The sequence below is a fragment of the Camelina sativa genome, chromosome 7 (assembly GCF_000633955.1).
Source record: "Camelina sativa cultivar DH55 chromosome 7, Cs, whole genome shotgun sequence".
Taxonomy (NCBI): Eukaryota; Viridiplantae; Streptophyta; class Magnoliopsida; order Brassicales; family Brassicaceae; genus Camelina; species Camelina sativa.
In genome coordinates, this window is record NC_025691.1 from 8,895,208 (window position 1) to 8,917,468 (window position 22,261).

Consider the following 22,261-nt stretch of genomic DNA (forward strand, 5'->3'; position numbering starts at 1 on the left):
ATTTGTAAATGGATATAAATCAATGTATTATAATAAAAATAAAATTTATAAATAAAATACAACAAATTTTAATATATTTTTGTTAAATTTAATTTAATTTATAAAACTTTGAACCCGCACATTGGGTGGGTCCTCATCTAGTATATATATATATGTGTGTGTTTTCGTATTTTCTTAATTTGTATTTAGCATAATTCAAAGATTTTTTATTTGTAAACAAGTTTATCTATATATTGATTATAAAAAAATAACAAAGTATTTATTGTTTCTTAATTTTTGGGCTATCCTAAATGCATAGGATTAAACTTAACTCATTCTTATATATGTCTTCGATATTGTAAAATTACTAGATTTTAACCGCGTGCATATAATTTTTATTTTTAGTATTTTATGCTGTATTTATTTGTTAAATATTGGATGTTTTGCAAATAGTGGACTAACTAATTTTTTCAGCTAATTGTACGGCTAAATATTTATATTAATTTTTTAACCGTAATATAGTTCATGACCATTTGTTTGTTATATTTACTTTATTTTGTTTAGTGTTTGAGGTTCTATTTTGATTTTAAAATTATTATAACAAAAAATTAATGGATCTAAATATATAATAAATCATTTATACGCTATGATTAGTCACATTGTTCCTAATGATTTAATTATTTTACACAATCTTAGTTAAATCAACTTGATTTTATATATCAAATATTCTAATATTAATAGTGTTGAAAAATAATAAAATGAGGATTTAACCCGTGTTAGCACAAATTTAGTGATATTTTATTAATTCCAACATGTCCTCTTTATAACTCATCTACTATATAACCATATTATATAGTATTTTAAACTTTTTAATTTTATGTATTCATAATATTTTAATTTTTTTAAGTATATATATATTAATTATAATATTTAAATAAATGTGAATCGAAGTTCTTCTTACGTTTAAAATCAAAGCTCACAGTTATTGGAAAATAAAATGAGAATCAAATTGTTGTTTTCTTTGTTTCAAAACACAATAGAAGATATGGTTAAATATATCATAGTTTTTGTTTCCATATTGATTTTGCTGTAATTTTTTTTAGTTGGAATGAAATGTAAAATATCTAGGAAACAAAATCTGAAGTATTGTATTTTTGGAAATATTTTAGGGATTAACTTTGTAAATAAATACAAATGAAAGGGTAGAACCAAAAATGTACTTAAAAAATGTATATGTAGATTAAAATTTTAGTTGGGTAACAAAATTTTCATGGCAACAACAAAAAATCATCTTACAAAATATAATTAGAGAAAAACATAACGTTCTAATAAACGTTGAGACAAATATAATTAGATTACAAAAACGCTATTATAATAATAATAATAATAATAATAATAATAATAATAATAATAATAATAATAATAATAATAATAATAATAATAATAGTCTTATTTTATTCATTATCAAAAAGTTGAAGATCGCCAATAACTAAAAGGAGTATGAGTTCCTTTTCTGTGTTGTGTAGCAACAACATTGTGGGTTGTCTTGACCTTTTATTTGATAATCACATTGTCCATATGCATATTGTTTACTTGTACATTCATCGTCGCATTTTCTATTACCGTAGGATGCATCACATGGCCCAATGCAATTTCCCTCTTGCTCGATTGCTGCAATATAAAAATACGTTTTATGACCAAAAAAAAAGTTCAACCATTGCTATTCAAATGATCAAAGATAATTTAACAATAACAACTACCTGGATTGGCCAAAATGCTTTAGTTTAAAAACGAAACTGTCAATATTCCTACAAAGAAAATAGTCACATATGTTTTTGAAATATCCATATTATTATTTTTTGTTTACTATGAATTCTACTGAGAAGAACAGATTTTTGTAGTTTTGTTGATCTCTATTTATATATTTTTTTTGTCAGTAAAATTTCAGTTTTTAACAACATTTCAGTTTTTTTTTTTTTTTTTTAATTATTGAATACCATCAATGAACACTATATTTCTTTTTATATTAGTTGAATAAAATTTATTATCTTTAGTAATTATAACTCATAAGTTTAATGTAGAATAACTTCTATTGTATTGAACTGAACAGATGATAATTTGACCATTTTTTAATGATAATTCAGTGTAGATCTAGGACCTATGTGTAAAGCAGAACAACAGTGCTCTTGTTGTTTCGGTCCAACAAGGTAAGAAGGTGGGCCTCGCCATGATATCCAGCCCATTAAAATTCCGAGTCGTGAAATGCTCTGAAACGGTAACAAAGCAGAGTCATGTGCACCTTGCCGTACAGTCAAACCATTGAAGACAACTCACTCTATAGCTCACACAACGCTCCAAACAATGAATAGATTCGCTCCTCTAGGATCTGCAATCCTCTGCAGATGATGACACTTGTCAGGGATAAACATAATCTTGTAAACCTTAGTCTTTACTATATATAGACTATGTGATGTAATAAGTAAAGATGAGATGAAGTTATCAGTTTGAGCCACCATCTCTTCTCGTTTACTAGGGTTAACAGCCCTTGCTTTCATGGTATCAGAGCGCCGGTAATACGATCTATGACTCCAGAAGATTCATTTTCTTCCTCTCCTCTTTCTATTTCTCAAGTTGTGACTCTCAAACTATTAGAGTCCAACTATCTCTTATGGAAGACTCAATTTGAGTCCTTTCTCTCACCACAAATGTTACTCGGATATGTCAATGGTTCGATAACACGTCCTGCTGCTACTCGACTTGCAACTACTCTTCCTGCTAACGTTGTTGAATGTCCTTCTGAAGAGCCTAACCCAGACTTTGTGAAGTGGGTTCGTAATGACCAGCTGGTCATGGCCTGGATCTTTGGTTCACTGACGGAACCAACTCTAAGAGTGGTGTACAGTATGCAATCTGCTCATGAGGTATGGAATTTTCTAGCTAAAAGGTTCAATAGGGTGTCTACTACTAGGAAGTTTGAGTTGCAGAACCGTTTGTGGGGTTGTCTTAAGATAGGAAGAACAATGGAAGAGTATCTTAGTGAACTGAAACAGAGCTATGATCAACTTGATTATATTGGCTTTCCTATGAATGACTTAGAAAAGATTCAAGGTTTGTTGACTGGTCTTGGTAAGGAGTATGAGTCGGTCACCACTGTTATTGAACACTCTATGGACTCGGTCCTTGGTCCCTGTTATGAAGATGTTGTGTTTAAAGTCATCTTGTTTGATGACAAGCTGAAAACTTACAACAGTGCTCATGTGGTCTCGCCTCATTTGGCTTTTCAAACTGAAAAAGACTTTTTCGATAGAGGAGGTTCAAACACCAAAGGAGGTCGTTCAGGATCTGGTGGTGGCTACAGAGGCAGGGGAAATTACTCTACCAGAGGTCGTGGTTTTCAGCAACATGGTAGTGGTCAGAGTATGCAATCTAATGTCTCCTCTCGACCAACTTGTCAGATATATGGGAAGTATAGACACAATACCTTCAAGTGTTGAGTCTCTCCCGAAGCCAGAACTGCCTGTTGCATTAGCTGCTATGAGAGTGTCTAATGGAGACCAACACACTGGCACTGAGTGGTTACCTGATAGTGGCTCTACAGCTCATATCACCAACTCTACAACCAACCTGCAACAAGCTCAAACCTATCAAGGTCATGACTCGGTAATGGTTGGTAATGGTGAATTTTTACCCATTACTCATATTGGTTCGATTTCTCCAGACTGTATCAGGTACATTTCTTCCTCTTAATGATGTGTTAGTGTGTCCTAACATTACCAAGTTTCTGTTGTCCGTCTCAAAGCTCTGTGATGATTATCCTTGTTCTATTAAATTTGATTCTGATGGTGTACGTGTAAAGGACAAGCATATCAAACAGCTCCTCACAGCCGGAAACCGGAGTAAGGATCACTATGTTCTGGCTAACCCTGTGTTTGGTGCTTTCTACTTTACTCGTCAGTTGGCTGCTAGTGATGAAGTTTGGCACAAACGGTTGGGGCATCCAAGTGCATAAGTCCTACAACTCCTATCTAATGCTGAAGCTATCTCAATAAACAAGCGCACCAACAAGCTGCGTGAATCTTGCAGACTTGGAAAGAGTGCTCAATTCCCTTTTTCTTCTTCTACTTTTGTAGCTAGTAAACCTCTTAAGAGGATTCACTGTGATCTGTGGGGACCTGCTACAATCACATCTGTTCAGGGGTTTAGATACTATGTTATCTTTGTTGACAATTACTCTCGTTTTTGTTGGTTTTATCCATTGAAGAATAAATCAGAGTTCTACTCAGTTTTTGTGTTGATTCAAAAGTTTGTTGAGAATCAACTAAATCAGCAAATCAAGATGTTTCAATGTGATGGTGGAGGTGAATTTGTTAATTCTCAGTTTGTCACTCATCTTGCAAACTGGGGACTCAAGCAACTTATCTCTTGTCCTTACACTCTTCAACAAAATGGTTTGGCAGAGAGAAAACATAGTCACTTAAGAGAGTTGGGTCTCAGTACTGGGTTGAAGCATTCTTCATTGCCAATTATCTGAGTAATTTACTGCCTTCCTCGGTGCTTTTAGACTCAAAAAGTCCACATGAAGCTCTGTTTGCACATAAACCAGATTATTCTGCATTATGAGTTTTTGGCAGTGTATGTTATCCAACTCTTCGTGCTTACGGGAACAAAAATTTTGATCCCAAATCACTAAAATGTGTTTTCCTCGGCTTCAATGAGAATTACAAAGGGTATCAGTGCATTTATCCTCCCACTGGTTGAGTCTCTATATTAGTAGACATGTTCTTTTTGATGAACATGTTTATCCCTTTGTCGATGAGTATTCGGCTCTGATCCCTGCAGCATCAACACCATTGTTGTCAGCTTGGCAACGTGGTTTGCAGCCTACTCCAGTGCAGCAACCTGACACTCCTTCCTCGGTTCATGATGAGATTATAGTGCCAAGCTCGATTTTCTCAGAGTGTACTCAATCTCCTACTTCAGACAATGACACACAAGGAAACATAGAGTCAGATTCTAATGATGAGTCTCTACATGAAGCTCCTTTATTTTCAGAAGCAGATTTTCCTCCACTTGTTGCTCCAACAGTCAATGAGCACTCTCTATTAACGAGGGGGAAAGATGGTGTAAAAAATCCTAATCCAAAATATGCTCTCACCATGACTCAAACGCCGGTTGAAGAACCTAAGGCTGTAGTGTCGGCTCTCAAACATCCAGGGTGGACAGCAGCAATGGGAGAAGAAGTAGTAACTTTTGTGGAGACTAACACTTTTGATTTGGTTCCACATGAAGAAGAAATGAATGTTCTAGGCTGCAGGTGGGTTTTTAAAACAAAGATCAATGCAGATGGCAGCCTTGATAAACTCAGAGCACGTCTTGTTGCCAAAGGTAATGATCAAAAAGAGGGAGTTGACTTCCTTGAAATATACAGTCCGGTTGTTAGAACTGCTACAGTTCGTCTCGTCCTCCATGCAACGACAGTTCACAAGTAGCCACTGAAACAACTTGATGTTAAAAATGCCTTTTTGCACGGCGACTTAACATAAACAGTTTATATGCGACAACCCCTTGGCGTTGAAGATGAGGCATATCCATCACATGTGTGGAAACTAAACAAAGCGGTCTATGGATTGAAACAAGCGCAGCGTGCATGGTTTGACAAGTTCAACACATTTCTCCTAAAGTTTGGTTTCACATGCAGTTTGAAGGATCCCTCACTCTTCGTGTATGACAGAGATAATGACATCATTGTGTTGCTTCTCTATGTTGATTATATTGTCTTAACTGGGAGTAATCCGGAGTTGATCAACAAGCTTCTCCAGGATCTAAGTGAAGAATTTTGTATGAAAGATTTGGGCAAAATGAGTTATTTTCTTGGCAATCAATGTCATCATCATCTTGATGGTTTATTCCTCAATCAACACAAATATGCAGAGGATCTTCTCATTGCTGCAAGAATGACTGACTGTGCTCCCTGCAGGAATGACTGACTGTGCTCCAACAGCAACACCTTTACCTTTGGAGCTTCAAAAGGTTAAAGGACACGAGGACATGTTTGATAGTCCAACCTTCTTCTGGAGTTTGGCTGGTAAACTACAATATCTCACTTTGACCAGACAGGATATTCAATTTGTAGTTAATTTAGTGTGCCAACGGATGCACTCACCTACAATGGCAGACTTCAACCTACTCAATAGGATTATTCGATACATCAAAGGTACCATTGATCATGGTCTTTCTTTCAATCAAAATACTGATTCTACATTACGTGTTTACAGTTAAAGTGATTGGGGTGGCTGTAAAAGTACCAGTCGGTCCACAGGAGGATTCTGCACTTTTCTTGGCACGAATATCATTTCCTGTTCAGCTAAACATCAACCATCGGTCTCACGAAGCTCAACAGAAGCAGAGTATCGATGTCTGTCTGACACTGTAACTGAAGTAAACTGGATAAGGGATCTGCTAGAGAACATTGGCATGCCTCCGTCCCAGACTCCAGAGTTGTATTGTGACAATTTTTCTGCTGTGTATCTCTCTACAAATCCTACTCTTCACAAACAATCCAAGCATTTCAAGACACATTACCACTATGTCCGGGAACAGGTTGCAGAAGGTTCACCGACAGTCTATCACATTCCATCTGCTCATCAATTGGTGGATATCTTCACAAAGTCCTTGCCAATCCCTGTGGTCAACGATCTCAAGTTCAAACTTCGTGTAGTATCACCGTCCACACAAAGTTTGAAGGGGATGTAAAGCAGAACAACACTGCTCTTGTTGTTTCGGTCCAACAAGGTAAGAAGGTGGGCCTCGCCAATGATTTCCAGCCCATTAAGATTATGAGTCGTGAAATGCTCTGCAACAATAACAAAGCAGAGTCATGTGCACTTTGCCGTACAGTCAAACCATTGAAGACAGCTCACTCTACAGCTTACACACCGCTCCAAACAATGAATAGATTCACTTCTCTAGGATCTGCAATCCTCTACAGATGATGACACTTGTCAGGGATAAACCTAATCTTGTAAACCTTAATCTTTACTATATATAGACTATTTGATGTAATAAGTAAAGATAAGATGAAGTGATCAGTTTGAGCCACCATCTCTTCTCGTTTATTAGGGTTAACAGCTCTTGCTTTCACTATGGAAAGGATCCATACTACCCACGAATGTGTATATATAGAAACAAATGTGTTACAAATAGGATGTGAGTAAGGACCTATATTTTTATTGGTGTGTATAGAAACAATGTGTATTTTCCGCATAAGGTAAGTCGAATTCGAAGCGTGTTAGACCATCTCTAATGGTTTGCTCTATTTTTTCCTCCATAATAGAGAAATTCTATTTTTTACTCCAACTCATCTCTATTCTCACCTCTAAAATAGAGATTGCTATTTTTTCCTCGAAATAGAAAAACTCTACTTTTTTCCTCTATAAATAAAGAAAAATATAGCAATTTCTATTTTAGAGATGAGAATAGAGGTGAATTGGAGCAAATTTACCTCTAAAATAGATTGCTATTTTTTTCTCTCTATTATAGAGAAAAATAGAGCAAACCATTGGAGATGCTCTTAGTACTCTAATCTCGTCTCTTTATCACTCGACCGCAAGGCCCCAGACTATTGTGAGCATGTTTTACATAAATAAATAATTATCAGTTTTAATATATTTTCAAATTAAACAAGTGAGATGAATACGTAAATTTCAAGTTTGAAAACGCAAATTTGTGGCTAACTCTATATGCTTAAGTACGTGAATGATCGACTTCGACTTTGTATGAGCAAAAAGTAAATAACACAAGAGCTTTGTTAACGGGGTTCGGTTTTTCCTACATCCCCGGGACCTAGTCCAGAACAAATTCACTAGAACAAGATAGCAATTACAACTGCATATGATACAAGCACTACTATGCCTATCATTCTTTTCTAGCTGAATGAACCATCAAAAAGATCTCTCTATCTTATTAATGGGGCGACACCACACATCTTGTGTGCATCTCTCAAGACTACCTTGAAGCGCGCGCGTCTTCATGAAGCGCCTTCTCGGTATTTATATAAATTGCCTAACCCCTAGGGTTAGCAACTTTCCTATTATACAACAAATAGGAATTGAGAGATTAACAATTGTACAACCCCTAGGGTTGACAATTTTCCTATTATACAACTAATAGGAATTTCCTATTATACAACAAATAGGAAAGTTTCTCTCCATGATCCCATCTTGAATCTTCCATTCAGGATGTTCATCCAGCTCAACAACCGCCACTTCGCTTGTCCAAGTCGACCTTAAGTTTCTGTACTCAAACTCTTCAGTTCAGCTTCTTGTACTACTTCCTGTATTAACGTCGGACTAGTACAAGAACTGCTTCAGACGTTATATATCTAACTGCAAGGTTCTTAATTCAACACCTTCTCTTTTCTGCTTTGTGTTAATCATTGTGTCAGCACGATCACCAAGTACTACTTAAGCTCTGCTCTACCAGCATTTGTATTAAGTAATACCTCATTCTTTTTGTGAAGTAATACTTCATCTTCTGTGTCAATTCTTCCGGCATTTGTATCATGTAATGCATCAGCCTCTGTGTCAGTTTTGTCTTGTTTTAGTAGAGAATCCATGACATGTTCTAAGCCTTATAAAACTTCAATCAACACAACATCTTCAGTCTCTCCCTTGGTGATTGAGTTTTATAATCCATGCTCCTTTTAAAACCAGCTTCAATCTCTCCCTTAATGATTGACTTTTCAATTCTATGCATCTTATAAAATCAGTCATCACAATATCTTCAATCTCTCCCTTGATGACTGAGTTTTAAATCTCCTTCTATCTCTGATTTTATGGTACATCATGCAATGTATCTTGAAAGATCAAACATCCTCACATGCAATGTGTCTTGAAAGATCAAACATCCTCATTCTCCCCCTTTTTAACTTAGTTTGATACTCAATCTCATTTTTTAATCTCTAACCACTAGTAGAGCTCCCCCATAATATTTGTTCTTAGCTCACAACAAACTTGGCATTCTCGTCTCCCCCAGCTTGAGTGCCAACTAAGTTAAAAACAACCAACATATCAATTTCACTCACCTTAAGTGTTTCAGCTTTGCACAACATCTTAACTAGTCTTGCATTATACCCGCTGTTAAACAATCTCTGTAACCCTGCAACTATCCTCTGTTGTGTTGCTCATCACTTCTCAGCCTTGAGTACTCTACTTATTTGCATGAACCATTATTCATGAGAAATTGGGTAACCTGAGATGATCCCTTCTCATGCGCAACCTTGAATACTCCTTGAAATTGTGATATAAACATCTTCACCTCATAATCAATTTGTGAATCCATATGAAAAAAAAATATGGAACACAAAACTTTACCAGAAACTAAAGCCGCCAATATCACAAAACTCCACCATAATCGATTTAGATTTAAGTTCCTTTTTTTTCTTCTCTTTGCTTTCCAATATTGAAGGTCTCTTTCTCCTTGTGGTAGCAACAAATCTAGCAATACTTCATCAAAAACTGCAGCATACAAAAATTATATACTAGCAGGCCGTCACTAAATACCACATACATAACAACTCTTTCCTTTCCAAAGTGTTACTCCTAACTCCACTTGAAAATTCTTCACATCACCACCATGAGCCAAGTTTGTTTTCTTCTAGCAAAATCTCTTTTTGACTGACTTTTCTTCCCATGACAACTTCTCAATCAACATGCCTTGGTAGAAAGTTTTATGTCTCAACCTCTCTCTTAGTCTCAGGTTCGATCACTCTGTCTCAAAGCCTTCTCCAAAAACGCTTTTCAGCATTCTTCTTAGATTCCAGGAAGCTACCATCACATGTTTCAACATCTATACTCTTGGCCTTTCATGTCATTAGAAATTCTTTGGTGCATAAGACTCTGAATCAACTGTTCTGCAATATTATCATTCAACTATGTTCACGGACTCCAAATCCAGTTCTCTTTTACCAGAATCTAGTTCAACATGTCTACAATATCTCTGCCAATTTTTATCCCATTCTGAGTTCATTTGGTCCTCCTTTTGATGTCACCACTGGAACTGGTCAAATATGAAACTTCGAATAAACTGATTCCGGAACAGACTGAAGATGCTTGAATAAAAAGCAATTCAACCGTCAAAACTTCAATCCAACCGTTTAATCTCAAGTATGTAATAGCACAAAGCGCCTCACAAAATTTCAGCATGATCAGATTACTTTGGGATCTCCAAACCCTCTCTTGAAGTTGCTATCTTGAAACAGATTTTTGTTCTCTTTCTCAGAAAAAAAAAAAAAATCTTCTCTCTTTTGATGATGTTAACTACACTATATTTTCCAAATCACATTCTGAAGAAAACTCTAGCTTTGTGACCTCTTCTTCATTACATAATCAGAGATCTTGTTTAAGCCGAATAAAGCACAATTTCTTTTTTGCTTTTCTAGGAACCTTTTGTAACCGCAGTCACATACAGCTCTCCTTTGCACCAAGAGAACTTCCATAACAACGCTTGATCACAACCCTTGATAACTTCTCTATTCTCATGTAGTGAATCCAAAAGTTGTTCTTGTTACCAACCACATAACCTTACACTAACCACATTATTCTTAATCTGAGTTACTCAAACTCTGAGCACAAATTGATCCCGACCAACTTCTCTAAAACCAGTGATTATCAATTGAGACTTGAGATAATTTCCAGAAAACAGATAATCCTTGTATCAGCAAGCTTCTAGTGATGATGACTTCACAGAGAACTAGAGCTATTTAAAGATCTTTGTGCCTGATAACCTTAGCTCTACTTCTTCAAGTTAATATCTTTCCCATTACCCTCTAGCTCACCACAAGTGTTGCGTTAACTAGGCTGTCTACTAGTGACTTCATCCAAGAACCTTATGTCACTGACACCTATTTCATTGTGCAGTCATCCCCAATGGGCATAAGTTCTAAAGGCAACATTAAATACCATTTTATTCCATTAATCTTCTCTTTCCCTGTGATATAACCTTTCACCAAACCTTTTCGCAACTAAACCTTCAGAGAAACACAAGTCGTAGAGCCACAAACTACATGAGAGAGTCCATCTAAAGAAAAATATCTTATTCTTTGAGCTTGCAGGGACTCCATCAACTTGTACTAAAGCCAATTTTTTCAATCTATCTTGATACAGTCTTGATGCAGAGCATAAACAGAATAGCAAAACAACCCAGAAAATAATGAAACTTGGTGACAACATCCACACTAGTCACATGAAATCACAGGAAAAAACGGATCAAGATTTGGGTTTATGGTTTGAGAGTTATAGCCGATTTCCCTTGACAGGTCAGGAATAATGTAGCCTGCAAGTAGCCAACTTTGAGAGAAATTTCCCGTCAATCCACATGGAATCAGTAGATGATATTTATATCATTGGAAAGATCTCGCTTTCAACTTTCTAGAACAACTTTCAGAGCTCAAATCCAAGGTCTGTAGCCAATGAAAACGAAGAAGAAGAAACGAACCAAGAAGCTGAAAAACTGTCTTGAACCTGAAACTTTTTTTTTCATCATTCTTCCTCTGAGCTACTTTCTTTGATTTAGAGATGCATCACGTTTCTTCTTCATTATTCCTGGATTTCAAGTACATGGTTCCTCTTTGCTTTACTTGAATAGCCAACCTTTTGCAATGGTAAAAGCTTGTTCTTTCTGGTGATTGCTGTATTTGAGTCTATACAAAATCTTCTCCAAAATTGATCCTCTTCTTCCCCATTCTTAAAGACATCTTTGACTCCATGATTCTATCATATCGAAATAGAAATCCAGAAACTGAAATTATCAAAGCCACCAAACCCACAATTTAAACTTTCTTCTCGTTGTCTTCAGATTGTGAGTTTGTAGAAAACACTCTAATCTCATAATTGTATCAAATCAGTTCATGACTTCATCTTCTTTTAAAAACTTTGATTAAAATCTGAGATGACTTTGGTTTTCTCATAGAGAAGATTCGTACCCAAACCCTTTAGAATGAGACCATCCTTCACTAAGGAAGCAACATGGTGTTGATAAAGTCCGGATATTGACTGATGACATTGTACAACTCCACTTGCTTCGTAACTCTAATAGGCTTCATTTGTCTATAACAGAACATCAAAGAAACATGGACTACTGTCATTATCTTGATCTCATAGATCTGCTTCAGCATGACTCTCATGCCCATCTCCTTCTCTTGGCCGATTTTCCACTTCTCAAATTGAAAACTATGGGAAATTTTGTTGACATACCTACAAGATCTTCTTTGCTACAAAACGCAACAAGCTCACCAATGGAATTCCTGCAGTTTATTTCTTTGCCAGTGTGAGCTAGCAACAACATCCTCTTTCTCATCTTATCAACTAGCAAAGACAGTGACAGAAAAGTGAGCCTCTCTCTATGATTTTCTCTCGCTTCCAAGCTCAAAACCAGATCTTTATCCAAATTTCAAATTGGACAGCTCTTTCCGTCGTGGTCTCTCTTGTCACGAATCATGAATTTACAAGTTGACAAGTAAGATTATTGCTTCTGATTCCTTCTTTCCTGGATGTATCAACAATCTTTATAGATTCCTATCTCTTGTCAGGTGACCATAAAAGCTTGCTTTGAGACCGTAAAAACCAGAATTCTTCCACCAGATAATCTTTCTTCTTCAAAGCTTTGTATGATTTTCCAGAGTTCTTTCAACTTGGTTTTTCACTGATTCAATTCAAAAACACCCAACTTGGTTTTTCAACTTATATGATCAATCCCGAAATTAACTCAGCTTCTCACCAGAACATAATCTAAAGTTCTGAACTTTCCCTGCAACTTAACGACATGTCTTTCCAATTAAAAATCTCCTTTTCCCTTTAATGCTGCTCATATCCCCTCTCTCCTTATGTATCCTGCCCATAGTTGCATCAATCTTTTGTTTAACTTCCTTTCAAACACAAATTAAGGAAAGTGATTACCACCATCAATCAGAAATCAACTTCTCTTGTGAGCTTCACTATCACAAAAACCTCTTCAATTTGATTGATATGTGAGATTCTCAGCCTTTAATTTCACGGAATCGACCTTGTTGCTTCTTCCTCTTTTTTTTTGTTTACCTCTACGATTTGATTTTAGAACCAAATTGGTGAATTTTCTTTTTCGCTCCAATCTCTCCGAGACCTAACTCGGATTTCTAACAACCAGAGAACATCTATTTGATGAACTACTGTTGAGAATTGAGTTCTTGATTAAATCTGCAACAAAGAGAAAGAAGAAATCAGTGAGTCGAAGAACAAAGAAAAAGAAGCAAAGCTCCGTGAAGAAGAAGAAGCAGAGTCAACGACAAGAAAAAGGTCAACAAGCCTGTTTGTTTTGTCATGGGCCACTAACTTGATTTAGGCCCAAAGAGAAAGATGTTTTTGGTGGTCCATGTGGAAGATGGACTCGACAAGTAGAAGCAAGAGACCAAGGACAAGACAAAGTAGAAAGTTGTGTTGTGACTTAGTCATTTGTTTGGTTAAAGCCTAGCTAAGAGAGTTGTTGTAATAGTAGTGTGGCTTGTGTAAGAAAGCAAACCTATGATGTGTAAGGGTTAGTAACTAGGACCGTGGTCTAATGTGTAAGAGTCATGATGGTCTTAAGTATGGGAGCATGTGGGAGGTGCAACTAGTAGAAGTAGTATAAGTATGATGTGTGTGTTGTAAGAAAGTACTCTCAAGATCCGAAAATAAAATGTTAGACAATTAATGTGTGTTCTCTCTTCTCTCTTACAAATCGTTTGTCATATGAAAAGAAACAAAGAAAGAACAAGAGAGTAAAGAGAGAGTCTTTATGCTTCTGTTAGAGTAAGAGAAACAGAGCATACAAGTGAGTGTAAGGGAGATGGTGAACCTCTTAAGAAAGACTAAGAGGAAGATCCTGAAATGTCAACAACTACCCATCAATATTTTGCTTTTTATTGAAGTCAGGTTTTCTATTTCTTCCATGGAAACCCAGCAAATATTCATAACGTAGATATTGCTTTACTTCCCAATTAAGACCGACAACACCGACCATAGCCATGATTGTTATCTTTTCAGGAAACGCATATTCTAAAGTGTCTGGTCAACTCAATACTTCTTACGCATCTCTCCAAAAACTATTTCTTTATACCTTTGTCTTCATGAATACTCGTCCTTCTCATATACTTTCGTTTCTTTGCTTGCCACAAATCCAAGATCCTACCCGAAACAAGAGCTTATCTCTATCGAGCCCCGCTCTGATACCAATTGAAAACGCAAATTTGTGGCTAACTCTATATGCTTAAGTACGTGAATGATCGACTTCGAGTTTGTATGAGCATAAAGTAAATAACATAAGAACTTTGTTAATTTTTCCTACATCCCCGGGACCTAGTCCAGAACAAGTTCACTAGAACAAGATAGCAATTACAACTGCATATGATACAACTACTATGCCTATCATTCTTTTCTAGCTGAATGAACCATCAAAAAGATCTCTCTATCTTATTGATGGGGCGACACCACACATCTTGTGTGCATCTCTCAAGACTACCTTGAAGCGTGCGCGTCTTCATGAAGCGCCTTCTCGGTATTTATATCAATTGCCTAACCCCTAGGGTTAGCAACTTTCCTATTATACAATAAATAGGAATTGAGAGATTAACAATTGTACAACCCCTAGGGTTGACAATTTTCCTATTATACAACAAATAGGAATTTCCTATTATACAACAAATAGGAAAGTTTCTCTCCATGATCCCATCTTGAATCTTCCATTCAGGATATTCATCCAGCTCAACAACCGCCACTTGGCTTGTCCAAGTCGGCCTTAAGCTTCTGTACTTAAACTCTTCAATTCAGCTTCTTGTACTACTTCCTGTATTAACGTCGGACTAATACAAGAACTGCTTCAGACGTTATATATCTAACTGCAAGGTTCTTGATTCAACACCTTCTCTTTTCTGCTTTGTGTTAATCATTGTGTCAGCACGATCACCAAGTACTACTTAAGCTCTGGTCTACCAGCATTTGTATTAAGTAATACCTCATTCTCAGATGTGTCAATTCTTCCGGCATTTGTATCATGTAATGCATCAGCCTCTGTGTCAGTTTTTTCTTGTTTTAGTAGAGAATCCATGACATGTTCTAAGCCTTATAAACTTCAATCAACCCAACATCTTCAAAGTTAATTTAACATATAGTGTAATTTAGAGTTACCGAATATGATAACTGCATTGAGCCATGTATTCATCACTATGCCTATGGAAAATATCATGACATAATGTTGTTGTGACCAATCATAGGAATCGATTGGCGAACTATATTTCTCTTATCATATTTTAAAATATTAATTTTGTATATCTGGTGTTCTTTAACTTCTTGATAATGAGTCTAATGAAATAAAACTTATGTTATTATACTAGCGGTCTTATAACCTAATTATATTTACATTTGACGTTTGTATTTTATAAGCTAATCATTATTTTTGTCAAAATTGTAGAACATATATAGTTTACTCAATTTTTACAGTCGCCAAATTATAGTAAAACAATGTATAATTTTAATGACTTTAGGATAAAAACCCATATGGAATAGAAAATATGAAACCTTAAGCAAAGAATTTTATAATTATATATGAATATTCTATTTTGGCGAAAAATAAAATAAACGAAAATTCTTTTTGTCAAAAAAAAGAAAAAAAAAACTGTTTTTGCTAATATAAGGTTGACTAGAGTTTATTATCTTTCTTCATTATTATTTTTACTAAATAGTATAGTTTTTGTTGATTTGAGTCACAAAAATATAACATGTTTACAAGTTTTTAATATAAAAGTTTACAAATAAGTTGAATATGTAAATTTCAAATTTAACACATATTTATTAATTTTACAGTTTTCTAATGATAGTAAATTTGAATAATTTTTAAAATAAAGAATAATGTGGAAGCCTCTTGGTCTAATGGTTGACCAAGATTGATTAATACTTCTACACCAAAAAATCTAGGGTTCAACATCCAAATAATGTGATTAATTAATTAATTTACAGATGAAAGAGACAAGTTTACATGAGATCTCTAACGATGCACAATTAGAATTATCATAATTTGCATTAAATAATAAAATCAAAACTACAAAAAAAACTAAAGAATAAAAGCTAGTGTTATAAATATGACTTGTATCCGTGGTGAGAACATAGATTTGAAATTTGGTTTAAATTTTTAGAGCTTTCGAAATCTAGCGATTCCAATTTTTTTAAAACCAAATCGTAGCGATTGGTGTGATTCTTGTCAAATTTTAGCAACCGCAAACACAAAATTTACGACTTGTTGCCGGAAAAACCAATCAACCCCTTCCAAAAAAAATTCTCAACTCTAACTCTTAAGTCTCCAAAAGATAGTTAAATAACTTTTGCTAGAATTTGAACTTAGGTGTTGATTACTTGATTGTATGATTAAAATTTTGCCAATGCCATTTCTTTTATATCTTGTATTGTATGTATATCCTAAGTCCTAACCAACTAATATCTCAGACACTATAATCGAGGCACCTCCCTCATCACCACTCTCTGACGCCGGTAGAGCTCCGGCTCGCCGGCGTCGGGATCTCTCAATCCCTCCGCTCTGTTACTACTTCTTCTACCCCTTTAGCTTCACCCTGTTTTCTTTTTTCCCCTTTTATTTTCTTCTTTTGTGTCCCGACCAAACCTCTACAACTACCCTAGATCTAGACGAAGGCTTGTCCTTGTGCCACTACAGCAGGATCTGGAGTTCGGCGAACGCCATCCTCACCTATTCTCGCCCAACCTTACCGTCGACGGTTCCAAAGCCCTTGTGTTTCTATCTCCCTAGATCCGGATTGTGCTTCGCCCCTGAAGCTTCCTCTTCCTCCACGGCTCCCAAGTTGATGTTTGGCGAGGAATCTTTTAGAGATGCGACTTATCTCCGATTTTGGACTCCAGTCTCTAAGATCTATCACACTACGAGCTTGGTAGACCCATGTCAACTCCCCTGGCCATCCCCAAAGTCTATTGGATCTCTGCGGATGAGCTCAGGACTTGAATTTGGATTGCTAACATCCCAAACGATCCTACCCATCCTCCAAAATCTCAGGTCTACTCTTTCTATCCCTATGTTATCTAGTAAACATTTCTTAGGTTCTTTGGTTGAACTCGGTGTCCGAAGACTGCATCTGAGAATCCATTTACCTAGAATGATTTGTAGTAACATAGTGTATGGAAGATCCCTGGTCTTTGCTCAAGCTGTGAATTCGATTGTTAACTGGAAGAACCACAACCCGTTTATCTCTATGCTAACTAGCGTTTCTAGTTCTCAACAACATCCCATCAACCGCATCATTTTGGTGCTAATAACAACCCACCAGACCAAGCCTAAATCACACCTTCCATTGTCAAACCAGCTACATGCTTTGTGTGGTGTTCTTAATCTCCTTGGTAAAGGGCACCAAGTGAGAGAGAACCCAACTGTATTGTTACGGTTTGATTGTTATCCTTGGCTATTCATGGCTCTAGTTTCCCTTGTATGATCTGTTGTTAAAATCTTGAAGTATTATGGTCTTATGCCCTGTTATTCAACTCTTGCATCCGACGACTTTAAGCAAACTTTCTTCAGCACCATCTTCATCACTCGAACTGTTTATTATCGAAGCTATTCCTGGTGCTACCAGTTTGTTCCTGACCCTCGGCTTTGGATGTTTAAGCACTCTACCCTTGACCATCAAACCTTGGTCTACCGAACTCTTGCCAATGTGGTGTTCTTGTTAGTGCCCCTCGCTCCGGTGAGTTTATTGGCTATGGCTTTGTTTTTAACGTCACAATATCTCTCGACCGTGAGTATCTTGTCATCCACCGAATTTTTCGAGGATGATCAATCGAGCTACCGTGATCTCTCATGTTCAAAGTCGCTTCTTAGTGACTGTTTCATAGCTCTCATGGAGTCTATCTACTCCTTTATGGCATTGGGAAATGCCCATCTTTGTAACCTTTGTTTCAGTTTAAACTTTGAGATCTTTGCATCTCTTCTTTTTTATTTGCTTTGATTTGAATGAATGAAAGCATCTGTTTGTCCAAAAAAAAAAAAACCTAACTAATATCTCACATCAATTTTAGGAAAAAAAAAAAAAAAACCGAAATTGTTTTTCATTTGTCTTTTACTCTTTTTTGTTTGTTGTGCAAAATTAATCATTTGTCCAAAACATACTAATAAATATCAATTTTTGTGTGACGAGAGAAACCAAACCAAAGACGATCGGCGACTTCTTCTCTCTTCCTCCGTCGCCGCTGTGGTTCGATCCGAAACGATTCGGTTGCTTATTCGTTGTTAGATTTTTTAGATAAAAGGGACGAGGACGAGATGCCGTCAAACGGGGATCTCGACCGTCAGATCGAACAGCTCATGGAGTGTAAGCCGTTGGGTGAAGCAGACGTGAGGATCCTCTGCGATCAAGCCAAAGCGATTCTCGTTGAGGAATGGAATGTTCAACCGGTTAAGTGTCCGGTTACGGTTTGCGGCGATATTCATGGCCAGTTTTATGACCTAATTGAGCTTTTCCGTATTGGTGGTAATGCTCCAGATACTAATTACCTCTTCATGGGAGATTATGTTGGTATGTCTTTCTCTCTTCTCCATCTCTCAAATCAAATTTCATTTGGTGAGTTATTGTCTTTAGTTTCACTACTTGATGTTCTAATAACATATGATTAGGTTTTGTAATTGTTTTGTTAATTAGATTAACCTAATGATGTTCAGTATTATGAAGGCGTTTACCTTTTGTGGGTTATGTCAGATTCAGTGTGAAGTTGGGGGCTAACAGTGACTGTCTTTGATTAAATGATATCTTGGTTATATCTGTATAGATCGTGGCTACTATTCAGTAGAAACGGTGTCTCTATTGGTGGCATTGAAGGTGCGTTATAGGGATAGACTCACGATCCTGCGAGGGAATCATGAGAGTCGTCAGATTACACAAGTGTAAGATTCTCTTTTGTCAAACAAAACCTTGTACAGTATTTGATTAGCTTCTGACTCGCACAGTCGCACTAACTTAAAAGTTTTTTCATTTTGCTTTTGTGTGTTCAGCTATGGGTTTTATGATGAATGCCTGAGGAAATACGGAAATGCAAATGTGTGGAAGTATTTCACGGACCTTTTTGATTATCTCCCACTTACAGCACTTATAGAGAGTCAGGTTTGAACTGTTCTTGCCAGTCGTCATTGTTTCGAGACCATATTTGTTTCATTTCCACACTCTCTTCTTCATCAACTGTAATCCGTTACAGGTTTTCTGTTTGCATGGTGGCCTGTCACCATCTCTGGATACCCTTGACAATATCCGAAGCTTGGATCGAATACAAGAGGTATTGACAAAAAAGTTTTGCTATAAATGCAATATTTTGAACCGTGTTTTCTGTACATGTCTCCTTTTTTTCTTTCTCCTAAGACAGATTCTCTCTGGCTATATTCTCTCTGAAAACGCTGAGTTGTAATTTGTTTTGGCTTCCGTAAGAGCAAGAATTGGTTTTTATAGATCAGATTATGTTATGTAGGTTCCACATGAGGGACCGATGTGCGATTTACTGTGGTCTGATCCAGACGATCGCTGTGGATGGGGAATATCTCCTCGTGGTGCTGGTTACACATTTGGACAGGACATTGCAACTCAGTTTAATCACAACAATGGACTGAGTCTGATATCAAGAGCGCATCAACTTGTAATGGAAGGCTATAATTGGTGTCAGGTACATATACTTATTGTTCATAACATAAGTTGGCATAATTCTTGAATCGGGTTCTGGTTTCCGTAGATGCTGACTCTTTTGGTGTGTATGTGTGTTGATAGGAAAAGAACGTAGTGACGGTGTTTAGTGCACCGAACTACTGTTACNCTCTCTTCTCCATCTCTCAAATCAAATTTCATTTGGTGAGTTATTGTCTTTAGTTTCACTACTTGATGTTCTAATAACATATGATTAGGTTTTGTAATTGTTTTGTTAATTAGATTAACCTAATGATGTTCAGTATTATGAAGGCGTTTACCTTTTGTGGGTTATGTCAGATTCAGTGTGAAGTTGGGGGCTAACAGTGACTGTCTTTGATTAAATGATATCTTGGTTATATCTGTATAGATCGTGGCTACTATTCAGTAGAAACGGTGTCTCTATTGGTGGCATTGAAGGTGCGTTATAGGGATAGACTCACGATCCTGCGAGGGAATCATGAGAGTCGTCAGATTACACAAGTGTAAGATTCTCTTTTGTCAAACAAAACCTTGTACAGTATTTGATTAGCTTCTGACTCGCACAGTCGCACTAACTTAAAAGTTTTTTCATTTTGCTTTTGTGTGTTCAGCTATGGGTTTTATGATGAATGCCTGAGGAAATACGGAAATGCAAATGTGTGGAAGTATTTCACGGACCTTTTTGATTATCTCCCACTTACAGCACTTATAGAGAGTCAGGTTTGAACTGTTCTTGCCAGTCGTCATTGTTTCGAGACCATATTTGTTTCATTTCCACACTCTCTTCTTCATCAACTGTAATCCGTTACAGGTTTTCTGTTTGCATGGTGGCCTGTCACCATCTCTGGATACCCTTGACAATATCCGAAGCTTGGATCGAATACAAGAGGTATTGACAAAAAAGTTTTGCTATAAATGCAATATTTTGAACCGTGTTTTCTGTACATGTCTCCTTTTTTTCTTTCTCCTAAGACAGATTCTCTCTGGCTATATTCTCTCTGAAAACGCTGAGTTGTAATTTGTTTTGGCTTCCGTAAGAGCAAGAATTGGTTTTTATAGATCAGATTATGTTATGTAGGTTCCACATGAGGGACCGATGTGCGATTTACTGTGGTCTGATCCAGACGATCGCTGTGGATGGGGAATATCTCCTCGTGGTGCTGGTTACACATTTGGACAGGACATTGCAACTCAGTTTAATCACAACAATGGACTGAGTCTGATATCAAGAGCGCATCAACTTGTAATGGAAGGCTATAATTGGTGTCAGGTACATATACTTATTGTTCATAACATAAGTTGGCATAATTCTTGAATCGGGTTCTGGTTTCCGTAGATGCTGACTCTTTTGGTGTGTATGTGTGTTGATAGGAAAAGAACGTAGTGACGGTGTTTAGTGCACCGAACTACTGTTACAGATGTGGCAACATGGCAGCAATTCTTGAGATTGGAGAGAACATGGAACAGAATTTCCTTCAGTTCGATCCAGCACCTAGACAGGTCGAACCTGATACCACGCGCAAGACCCCTGATTATTTTTTGTGATTTCCCTACCACTTCAATTTTTTTTTTCTGAGAGTTTGTTTGTTGCTGTATCATTGTAGATGTGTCTCTATTTTATTTTGTTTTATCCGGTCTTTAAATAGAGTTTGATACCAAAAGACCAAAACCCCATCATTTTTTGGTTGATGTTGATACTGATAAAGGTTTGTAGAAGCATCCTATTATAGATTTTAGGTGCCTTGCCTTTTTCACTTGATATTTCAATTTAAAGATTAGAATTCACCATTTATATCAAATGGTATTCATGCTCCCGAACCATTTTTTACTTTATTATAAAGCATTGATCAGAAGAAACTTAAATTGCGTTGCTACATGAAAGATAATATATGAAAGGAGAAATAATGACCTCAAAAGTTGAAATCAAATCATATATATGTACATGGGGAAGAAGTATCGTGTCCTAATGGTTGCCTCTCCACATGAGTCATAAATGGAGCTATGAAAAATGGCGTTTAAAAACAAAACACAAACATAAAACAAATCTCTACATATATTTTAAAACTAAGGGCCCTAACAAAAATATTCCCCAATCGGATGGACATTGCCNCAGAGTTTGTTTGCTGCTGTATCATTGTAGATGTGTCTCTATTTTATTTTGTTTTATCCGGTCTTTAAATGGAGTTCGTTACCAAAAGACCAAAACCCCATCATTTTTTTGGTTGCTGCCTTGCCTTTTTTAAACTTGATGTTTCAATTTAAAAATTAGAATTCACCATTTATATCAAATTCTATAATGGGGATTGCCTCTCAACATGAGTCCATAAATGGAGCTATGAAAAATGGCGTTTAAAAACAAAACACAAACATAAAACACCTAAAAAGTACCATCTCTACATATATTTCAAAACTAAGGGCCCTAACAAAAATATTCCCCAATCGGATGGACATTGCCTAAATGTACAAAGACAATTAGCAATAATATATATATTGGTTCTACTTCTTCGGTACCTTAGGCCGTGACCTCATACTGGCTCTCCTTGCCACATCCCA

The 22,261-nt window shown here is 36.4% G+C and overlaps 3 protein-coding genes across 3 annotated transcripts in view; 1 reads left to right on the forward strand and 2 right to left on the reverse strand.

The window, feature by feature from the left end:
- Nucleotides 1,469-1,827, reverse strand: LOC109125413 (putative defensin-like protein 63). Its single transcript, XM_019227031.1, is given in 2 exon segments — nucleotides 1,469-1,650; nucleotides 1,740-1,827. Coding segments are annotated over 2 exon segments (270 nt in total).
- Nucleotides 18,167-21,521, forward strand: LOC104704449 (serine/threonine-protein phosphatase PP2A-1 catalytic subunit). The gene is made up of 7 exons (XM_019227571.1): nucleotides 18,167-18,577; nucleotides 18,828-18,942; nucleotides 19,051-19,159; nucleotides 19,251-19,328; nucleotides 19,518-19,709; nucleotides 19,811-19,845; nucleotides 21,115-21,521. The coding sequence occupies exons 1-7, from the start codon at nucleotides 18,325-18,327 to the stop codon at nucleotides 21,251-21,253; spliced, it is 921 nt and encodes a 306-aa protein (XP_019083116.1). The 5' UTR covers nucleotides 18,167-18,324; the 3' UTR covers nucleotides 21,254-21,521.
- Nucleotides 22,205-22,261, reverse strand: part of LOC104704451 (phospholipid-transporting ATPase 3) — a 7,864-nt gene continuing 7,807 nt past the window's right edge. Inside the window, exon 26 of the mRNA XM_010420540.2 lies at nucleotides 22,205-22,247. Within this exon, the coding sequence (XP_010418842.1) occupies nucleotides 22,205-22,247 (43 nt within the window). The remainder of the gene's footprint in view (nucleotides 22,248-22,261) is intronic.

What these genes read in the sequence shown, in the direction of transcription:
- LOC104704449 (XM_019227571.1), top strand. Translation starts at nt 18,325, where the DNA reads ATGCCGTCAAACGGGGATCTCGACCGTCAGATCGAACAGCTCATGGAG. An exon ending in CTTCATGGGAGATTATGTTG is followed by an intron (nt 18,578 to 18,827) that starts GTATGTCTTTCT and finishes ATATCTGTATAG; the next exon opens with ATCGTGGCTACTATTCAGTA. An exon ending in AAGGCTATAATTGGTGTCAG is followed by an intron (nt 19,710 to 19,810) that starts GTACATATACTT and finishes GTGTGTTGATAG; the next exon opens with GAAAAGAACGTAGTGACGGT.